A 9,748-nucleotide genomic window follows, 5' to 3' on the forward strand; every position below is an offset into this window, starting at 1 on the left:
ATAAACATCGCATTGGTACATGTTTTCATTCAGTAAAGACGCATCGCTAATTTTTTAAAATTGTGGGTGCTATACATGCCAGAATCACACAAGAGCTTACATCAATCACCTGCTCAATGTTCATGAAATGATTGCTCATAATGTACAAGTCTCTACTGGTTTTGTCCCTCTAAATCTAATTAATTGTTTTAAATTTCATTTTTAACTTCAACAGATTTAAATTATTTTGCTGTTGATGCTGCAGACATAACACTCGTCATTATCTGAGTTTCTTCAAGTCCATAAGAGAAGCAATCAAAGCTGGTGAGTTTGACAAATTTCGACGCAGATTTATTGAGAGAAGGCGTGAATGTGATGATCATCCTGCTGTATATGTTGCTGCTGCTGCATGCGTTTGAGCAAGCCCGGTCATATGATATTATATTCATTCATCAAGAGAGCGAGAATTATGGTCGCAACGAAGATGATTCTAAAAAACATGGGATTTTTTTTTATTGGAAAACTCTTTGGTCAGCGTCAAAATTTGAGTGGTGGCTGATATCATAAATTTCCACTATTGTATTATTATGATCATAACCAAAACGAATTATTCCACAATTACCAATTCCTGTTACAGGATAAACTGAAATTGGCCTATTTAAGACAGTAATTGCACAATACAAAATTGCTTCAAAATAGCATGACCCAAGTGATCAGCAAAAAAAAAAAGTTAAGAAATGTCAACACACTCAGCAGCTTTGTATTTACTAACTAAAAATAAAAGATGATATACACAAAAGATTATGTAAGATAGCATACCCCCAAGTGAATGGACATAAACAAGGACTTGAGTGGAGGTTACAATCTAAAGCCTCGTATTGACATTAATCTCTTACTACCAAAGTTCATGACATCTTGCTTAGCTCGTCACTCGGTCAAAGATTACCTTCCCTTGTTTATAGTCGTGGAAGTGGAACAGGCGTGGAACCGTCTGCTGAATACGTTTGAAACAAGTAAGAAAGGATCTTCTTATAGTCTCCGACTTGAGTACCTGTATTAGGGTCGATCAAGAAAGGCACCTATATGAGGAAAGATTACCCAATCAGCTTGGCTTAGAGTTCTCAACAGATAATATCATGCATGCAAATGAGGCACCTTATAGAGGACATCCTAAAGTAAAACTTCAAGGCCATTATGCAGAAGAAGAAAAAAGTAATAAGAGACAAGTTGCAGACCTCTTTTGATCCAATTGCACTAATGAGAATCTTAGACCTTGATGATCCTTCTCCAACATTTTGAAGGATGTAAGGAACCTCAAGCTCGCATAGTGCCTCACGCACAATTCGTGCATACTGAAACAAATAAACAAGGTCAAATAGAGGGTAAAAAGAAGGGGGGTGGAGGGCATTTTGCCATGTGTTAATTAAAACTACTATTTTATATCTACGTAAAACAATGTTTATGGGAATATATTGCAAGCATAAGTAAGATAATATTATGCCCATATGATTAATATTGCTATGCTGAAGATTAAATTATTTTCAGAATGTCATCAAAAAGAGCCTTTTATTAAAAGTGTGTTTTGATGGAAGTTTTATGAGAAAGGGAAAATATGTGGAGGCAGAAGCCTCTAATAAGAGGCGGGAGCCTCTGCAAAGAGGGAGAAAGTCGGTTATTTTGAGTGGGAAAAAGAGTATGAAAATGACACACGGACCAATGGCGATATGTCATCCTAAACCTTTTCTTTGCTCTTTTCTCTATAAATAGCTAATTTTATTATTTGCAAGTGGGTTGTCTTTAATATACTGTTACCCTCAAAATTGTGAGAGAATTGAGGCTGACTTAAGCATCAGTTTTCTTGCAGGTACCCACCATTTGGTTCTGTTTGTAAAGAACATACCCATAGGTTGATTTAGTCAATTGGGTATGCGTAGCAAAGTATAGTAGAGATTGAGGAAGATTTTGTGCAATTGTTTCCATTTTAGGAAATATATATTGCCCGGAGTTGGTGTAGTACTGGAAGCACCCTCGAGGTTACAGATGGAAGAAGCATTGAGGCTAAAAAAACGAATGACCAACAATGAGACTGAGTACGAGGCCCTGTTATACGGATTAGAATTGGCCAAAAATATAAGGGTTAAAAGGATCTAGATCATAGTAGATTCTATGCTAGTTACAGAACAAGTTAATGTGGACAAAGTCATGAAGCTGAGACAACATTTTAACCTATTCGAGCTTACACAGATTCCAAGAGAGCTTAATCAGAGGAACGATGAGCTCGTGAAAAGGGCCTCGATGGGAGAATGCACAGAGGAATCAAGTATTGTGGAAAGCTATGAATAGGGAGGTGAATTGGTAGCATCAATAGACATAGAGCACAAATGTTGGATGGATCCAATTATCCGGTATTTGCAGGAGGGGATAGATTCAGAAGAAAGGGATGAGGCTCGAAATTTGCGGGTGAAGGCTGCTCGATACTCTATGGTAAATGGTCAGCTATATCGAAAGTCGTTCCACGACCCGTATTTGAGGTGTTTGCAACCCACAGAAGCACAAAAGTTATTAGAAGAAATACATGAAGGAGTATGTGGTAATCATACAGGAGGGCGAAGCCTCACTCACAAGGCACTCACGGCAGGGTATTACTGGTCGTACATGATGACAGAGGCAGGATTTGATGCAAAGAAATGTGATAAATGTCAAAGACACGCTCCATTCATACATCAATCAGTCCAGATAACAGAATTAAAAAGAAACAGAGATAAATTTGGAATGATAATCAAAATGAGAGATATGAGCATAAATGAAGCATGTGGAACAGGGGCAGAAAAATGAAGAGAATACAATGCTAGTTACCTTCTGAAAAGTATCAGAGAACTGGAAAGACGTTGTCGCAAACGACTTTAGGGAGCCAATTTCCTCCAATGATAAAGACAAATTCATCCCAATTGCGGTGAGAGGTCTCCTGACCAGTAATCATAACTCGGCCTTTTTTGGGAGAAAGTTACCAAACTTTGTGGACGGAGGCACTGCTTTTCGATTTTGTGAATGAACCAAAAATATCATATACTTGAAGTCTCTTCTTTTCTAATACTCCATGAACATCGGCAACGACAATGGCTTGAATCGTGTTTGTCGCGTTTGGGGGTAGTTGCGTGATGTGAATACCTGCTGCGATAGAAAATAAGTAAATTGAGGTGTGAGGAGAAAACAAACCATGTGTAAATGAGTAGATCCTATTACCATTTCATTAGATTTGAGTTCTAAATTGTGCCGCCAATCTTTGAGTTTTGCCTTAGCATCTGGATCATAACATCGTTGGGAATTTGACAATCAAAACGAATACTTGAATAACATTTCTCGTAATCTACTTTCCAAACTTTGTAAGGGACCACTTTAGGCTCGGATTTCTTAGTAAGGGTTTTCACACCGCCTTTTGAGGATTTGGGAGCGAGCCATTTTCGCAAAGAATCAAACCAGGAACTTAGGGTTCCAAAGAAAGAAAAAGAATTAAGAGAGAAGAAAGAGGGATGATGAAATCAAGGAGTTTCAAAAATAACAAAAGTAAAAATTAGAATGGGTAATTACTTATTTATAGAAGTTTAAAAGTTGAAATTTTGAAAAGTAGCCGTTAACGAGACTTTGCCCAATGAAAACGAGAGCGGGAACGATAAATGCAAAGGACGTGTGCAAACAAACACTCAAGTGCAAGTTTTTGGCGGTTGATCTTCGTCCTTAAGTAAACTATTTAGTGTTTACAGTTGAGGGGTAACTGTGAGGGCATTTTGCCCACATGTTAATTAAATTTCCCTTTTTATACCTACGTAATACAATGTTTATGAGAATATATTGCAAGCATAAGATAATATTATGCCCACGTGACTAATATTGCGATGTTGAAGATCAAATTATTTTAAAAAATGTCATCAAAATACGTATTTATTTAAAGTGTGTTTTGATGGAAGTTTTATGAGAAAGGGAAGAGATCTGGAGGCAGAAGCCTCTGCAAAGCAAAAGAAAGTTATTTTGAGCAAGAAAAAGAGTTCGAAAAGGACACATGGACCAATGGCGACAGGTCATCATAAACCTTTTCTTTACCCTTTTCTCTATAAATAGCTAATTTCATTATTTGCAAGTGGGTCTTTTTCGAGTCTTTACTATACTGTTACTCTGTCAAAATTGTGAGAGAATTAAGACTAACTTAAGCATCAAAGGGTTTTCTTGCAGGCACCTACCATTTGGTTTTGTTTGCACTTAGTTTTGTAAAGAACATACCCATAGGTTGATCTAGTCAACTGGGTAAGCGTAGCGAAGTATAGTAGAGATTGAGGAAGATTTTGTGCAATTGTTTCCATTTTAGGGAATATATATTGCTCTGAAGATTTGCTCCAAACAGGGGGAAAATGTTTTCTCAACATAAAATGCAATATACATCAAGTCTAGCAGTAGTACAAAAACAACTTTTTTATCCCACTGTCCTATGATTTGGTTAAAGTTATATGACCATTGCTATAAGGCACCCTAGGGTGCCCAATCTTAGGACGTTGCATATCGTCATTGGTGCAATTTAGCATAGAGTCCCACATGTTTTAATTTAATTCAACTATGTGAGACCCGATATTGACTTGCACGAATAGCGGTATAGGGTGTTGGACATCTCTTTAGCATTTCTCAAGTTATATATCCACCATACGCAATTGGAGATTTGTTTTGTTTTGGTTGCAGACAGCACATTCTATTTTACATAAAGGTAAGAATTACTATACCTGATTGTTTTCGTATGAGAAAAGTTCCAACATTTTAGGTGGGGGATCTAGTCTGGCCTTTTCCCATAACGTCATTCCTCTCCCTGCTCTCAGAAGTGTTGGCACCCATCCTGTGACCAATGTGCTGCATGGGAAAAGATGTTATATATATGCTTAAAAAAAGTAATGAATGATAACTTTAAAATGAAAATATCTCCAATTAGTACATGCAATCAAAGTTGACAACCACTTAGAATTCAGAAATTGTTTCGCCAGCTAGCAGTAAATGCTGCATATCAATCATGATTATCATGGGAAAAGAAGTTCTGATTTCTGCAGAGTTAAAGCTTTGTTCTTGAGTTTATATTTACTCTTTTCATGAGAATAATGGCCATTAAGAATGTTGACGTTCGATACCTTTCCAAAAGCCCTGCCGAGGGTTTTCTCCCTTGACCATACTGCTGAAAAAGGTACTTAACAATGTCACCTGTCATCAAATGTAGGAAAAATGCATGTTATACAATTGAACTTGAAGACAAAATTGCTAACTTTTACCCTTTTTTTTTAATCTAGTTTTTAAAAGTTGAGCAAACTTCTTCACGTCAAGTATAAAAGGCAGAATTCATGACTTACCACTTTCATACATTGTGATACCGGTATTTGGGTCAATGAGAAATGGAAACCTGCATTACAACAATAAATTTTAAGCATATTTACTCAGGAATTGTGAAGAGGCAACAAAAAGACTTACTTAAACAAGGTAAGGAAATTTTGACTGAATATATGTGTGTATATGGTTCTTCAAAGGCAACAAAAATCATCAAATGACCATGGGTTCTTTTACGAGACCATTTTGTCCTCAAATTTTCTGTTAGATAGCAAACAAATGAACTGCATAAAACATTATAAATTAAACTGAGTAACTACGTACTGCTCTTTGCCACCAAATCTTCTAACCATTTCCCTATGTCTTAGAGAACCTTTGGGACAGGGATATACCTGAGCATACACACCAATAAATTTGAAAAAAAAAACCAATAACAAAAGAATTTGCTATTAAGAATGAATAGACATTGGTCAGAAATCAAGGTAGGATGAAAGAGTTAGAGAAAGCAAAATGTTGCCAAGCTTACCCCAACCATCAGGCTAAATTTGTGATAGATAAATATTTTACTTTCATAAAACTATAGCTGTTGGAAATTTGTTCAGAAAATTAATGTTTTGCAAAATTCTTCTGAACTTTACGATATATATGAAAGTTCCTGGTCAGAAATCTAAGTACAAGATCATCTTTATTGGACAAAAAATATATGACTGCAAAAAATTGCTTGTATGAAACAATAAGACCAACTTTCCCAAGAAAGAAAATTAAAACTTGTGATCCAAATTCCTTTTTTAACTACTCACCTCTACAGAAAGATCAAGTTCTGTTATCGCCTCTCGAACCCTCCTGCAAAATGGGCATGCCTCTGTTGACAAGATTAGTTTGCAGTATGATCAACTTAATTGAGAGATGAAAATTGAAGTTGAAAAATATCTGCATCAGATGCTATAAAACATGACTGGAGTTGGATATATATCTAATATTAATTGAGATTAAAGGTATGGTTTTATATTTTACATTAGTCAGATATGTCATCAAGGTTTGCCATGCTTACTATTTAGCTAGAATATACTTGCAACTTAAATGTCACAGGCGTAAGTTATAGTACATAACTCTGAAATAGCTAACTAGCCAATAAAGAGCCTACCAAATTCAAAAAGCTGTAAACGCATAGGAGGGTCTATGGTGTTGGTATCCTCCCTATCCAAACTATTTGACAGAGATTTTGATCCCCATGGAAATCTTGCCAAGGAAGACAAAGATGATGTTACCACCTAAAGATGTTGTCACCAAATACGGTCAAATATGTTTATCCCATCGAACAGGCCAAAGCACAGTTGTTATTATTATTATTATTATTATTATTATTATTATTATTATTATTATTATTATTATTATTATTATTATTATTTCAAGTTGAGTACCGTTGAAAATGATTACCTCTAAAGTATCGTTGCGTTCTCCAGAGGGATCTCCCCCCTGCAATAAATGAGACAAAAACAATGCTAAAATAGTAAGTAAATTTGCCAAAAAAATAGACTAGACATATGTGATTTTAGTAAACACTTTCAAATTTGTAGTACTATCGGCATAGATGAAATATAATGAGTGTCGTACTCTCTTATGTTAGCATAGAATGTTACGGCATTAATAATCGACGAATAACAAGTCTTTTCAATAAAACAAGAAAAAAAGAGGTTAAAGATAATTACAGAGAAGAACTTGAGCAAGGGGCAGAGAAAAGACAACAAACTGGTTGAAGGGTTGCCGCCATAACTTGAAACAGAAGCGTTTTTTGGAGATAACTGAGTGTCCTCTTCTCTGCTATCTACATCCGAGTCAGAAGAGTTTGCATAAAATTTGTTTCTGGGAGAAACCCAGTTTCCATATCTAAAGATTGTGCCGGCGGCAAAAGGTGAGAATTTAAGGGTAGAAGAAGGAAGCAGAGTGATTGAGAAAGGAGAAATCTTGGCTCGTTTGGGAATGGGTTGGGGTGGATTTGAGGTATATAAGAGCGTGGGAGTGCGACTGAGACAAATTGGAGACATTTCTGCTTGGTAGGCTAGATTTTTTTTTTCTTTGCCTTTGGGTACTGAGTGGTCGACTAGATTTTGTACTACAAATTTTATTTCACTTTTTTTTTTTTCTTTTTTTTCTTTTTTTTTTGAGAAGAGGGGGAATAGCGAATATAGAGCTTATGTGCTTTCTAATACCCACAAATTAAAAAATATGCTGACTAGACATATCATAGAAAAATTATGCCTTTTATAAAGCAATAGACAAAAGTACACATCCCATTCAAACACCCTCTCGCCCTACTTTCTCTCTGAAAAAAAGTAAAAAATTCCACGCCATAGAAGTACTATCACCTCACCATTTGCCTGCTATTAACACCGTTCAAGCACTCATTAATTTTTTTTTTTAATGTTTAATAATTAAAAATCAAATCTAAAATTAAATCCAACAAAAACTTCACTTAAAACACTAATTTATAAATTTTGAATACTTCAGCACAATTCTTTCTTTTTTTATTGTTCACGTTTCTTTACAAATATGGAAATTTGAAATTTTCATAATTCTGAACAAAATCTACGGGTGCACAATGAGTGGATTGGGCAGGTTTTGGGTGGTTTGGGTGGTTTTTTTATTTGGCGGTTTTAGAAAAATGCAATCTATAACTGTCCAACAAGTGTGCGGTTTGAGCGGTTTTTGTATGGGCGGAGTTGTTCAATTTTATTAGCGGGTTTGTTTGATTTAAAGTTCAAAATTATCAACTTATAATATTTTTAAAAAATAAAAAAGTATAGACTATAAAGTTCAAACTTATAGCTTATTTATTCATCAATGTCATCATGAATAATAACTTGATAAAATATTATCGTATCTCAAATTTGAATTTAAAACTTCATAAAAAAAATTTAATAATTATCTAAATTATATAAATTATAAATGATATTAAACTTATCAATTCACACATTGATAATTTCAACAATTTTAGAATACAAGTAACATTATTTATTTTTTCATCTATTTTTCCTAAACAAGTTTTTATATACAATTTCTAAGTCACCACCATTAATCTCATAACAATGAAAGCTTTTAATAAAAAAAGTTAAATATTTGGACTAATATAAATATGTATATATATGTGTATAAATATAAATAATACAATGATTCACATCCAAAAATCCAATATCTTCATCAAACAAATTATAAGGTTTACAAACTTTATAATTTTAAATAAACCCTTTATGGATTGTATTTTTAAGTTTTTATTATTTTAAAAAATATATATACAAAAAATAAAAATAAAGTAGCAGGTGTAGGTTGGACTCACCTTATATTATTGCAACCCGTACCCAACCCATCTAATGGCGGGTTGGGTTGAACCCAACTCAATTTTAGTGGGTTTTTTAATGGGCGGGTTCAAAGCGAGCGAATTTTGATGGGTTGGGCAGGTGGGGCGGATTAGCGGTTTTTTTGTGCACCTCTAACAAAAACGATGCTAAATCAAGAGTTTGCGATGGTCTCATGAAAATTTCATTTTAGAAGCCAAAATGATGCTAAATAGATGGTCTGGGATGATCCTGCAATGGTCCCATGAAAACTTCATTTTAGAGGCCAAAAAGATATTAAATCGATAGTCTGTGATGGTTTCATGAAAACTTGATTTTAGAGGCAAAAGACAATGCTAAATCGATGGTTCCAAGAAAACTTGTGCTAAATCAATGGTTTGTGATGGTCCTATGAAAAATTAATTTCAAAAGCTAAAATGATGCTAAACTCAATGGTTTACGATAATCTTGCGATAGTCTCATAAAAACTTGATTTTAGAGGTAAAAAATAATGCAAAACAACGTTGTTCCGATAATCCCATCAAAACTTGCTTTTAAAGGCAAAAAACAATACCATTTCAATACAATTTCAATGGAACTTGATTGTGAAAGTGAAAATCGCAAAACCAATGCAACATCGATGCAAATCGATTTTTTTTGCATGTCGTTAAAATTTGCATAACATTTTATAAGAATTTTGAAGAGCCATAATTTTTCACTCGATTATCAGTTTGAGGTGGTTTTTTTTTTGTTTTTTTTTTAGTTTGAGTTTTCTTTTAGATCTACTCAACCCAAACCATCATAGGTTGTTTTCCCTTGTTATTTTCTAAAAAAAACGTCTTTTTGGAACCTGAATTCAAGATTTTGAATTTTGCATTGATACAACATCATTGTAGCATCAGTTTTGCATCAATTTGGACTTTCAAAATCAACTTTTGATAAATAGAACCATCAAAATGCATCATTTTGCATCGATTTTTTACTTTCAAAATTAAGTTTTGGTAGAATCATCAAAATTGCATCAATTTATAATTGTTTTGGCCTTTGACATCAAATTTTTGTTGGACCATCGCAAAACCATAGCA

The 9,748-nt window shown here is 34.4% G+C and overlaps 1 protein-coding gene across 4 annotated transcripts; it reads right to left on the minus strand.

Moving 5' to 3' along the window:
• Nucleotides 1-538: 538 nt before the first annotated feature.
• Nucleotides 539-7,509, minus strand: LOC133803461 (uncharacterized). 4 transcript variants are annotated; one of them, XR_009877969.1, is made up of 11 exons: nt 7,041-7,509; nt 6,769-6,807; nt 6,476-6,602; nt 6,132-6,193; nt 5,656-5,723; nt 5,358-5,407; nt 5,142-5,211; nt 4,746-4,869; nt 3,223-3,281; nt 2,836-3,147; nt 1,215-1,331 (listed from the first exon to the last, which is right to left on the minus strand). XR_009877969.1 is itself a non-coding variant. In XM_062241513.1 (10 exons), the coding sequence occupies exons 1-10, from the start codon at nt 7,374-7,376 to the stop codon at nt 899-901; spliced, it is 1,125 nt and encodes a 374-aa protein (XP_062097497.1). In that variant the 5' UTR covers nt 7,377-7,508; the 3' UTR covers nt 539-898. The 4 variants fall into 4 exon arrangements, 2 of the variants coding, with proteins under 2 accessions (XP_062097497.1, XP_062097498.1); XM_062241513.1 differs by lacking the exons at nt 2,836-3,147; nt 3,223-3,281 and adding an exon at nt 539-1,030 and having other exon boundaries at nt 7,041-7,508; XM_062241514.1 differs by lacking the exons at nt 2,836-3,147; nt 3,223-3,281 and adding an exon at nt 710-1,058 and having other exon boundaries at nt 7,041-7,507.
• Nucleotides 7,510-9,748: the final 2,239 nt, after the last annotated feature.

Source organism: Humulus lupulus, chromosome X (assembly GCF_963169125.1).
Source record: "Humulus lupulus chromosome X, drHumLupu1.1, whole genome shotgun sequence".
Taxonomy (NCBI): domain Eukaryota; kingdom Viridiplantae; phylum Streptophyta; class Magnoliopsida; order Rosales; family Cannabaceae; genus Humulus; species Humulus lupulus.

Excerpts from the sequence above, each read along its gene's own strand:
- LOC133803461 (XM_062241513.1), bottom strand. The coding sequence starts at position 7,376 with ATGTCTCCAATTTGTCTCAGTCGCACTCCCACGCTCTTATATACCTCA. Across the intron at positions 4,870-5,141 it reads TCGGCAGGGCTTTTGGAAAG|CACATTGGTCACAGGATGGG; the intron begins GTATCGAACGTC and ends TTTCCCATGCAG. Across the intron at positions 1,031-1,214 it reads GTGCAATTGGATCAAAAGAG|GTACTCAAGTCGGAGACTAT; the intron begins GTCTGCAACTTG and ends ACCCTAATACAG.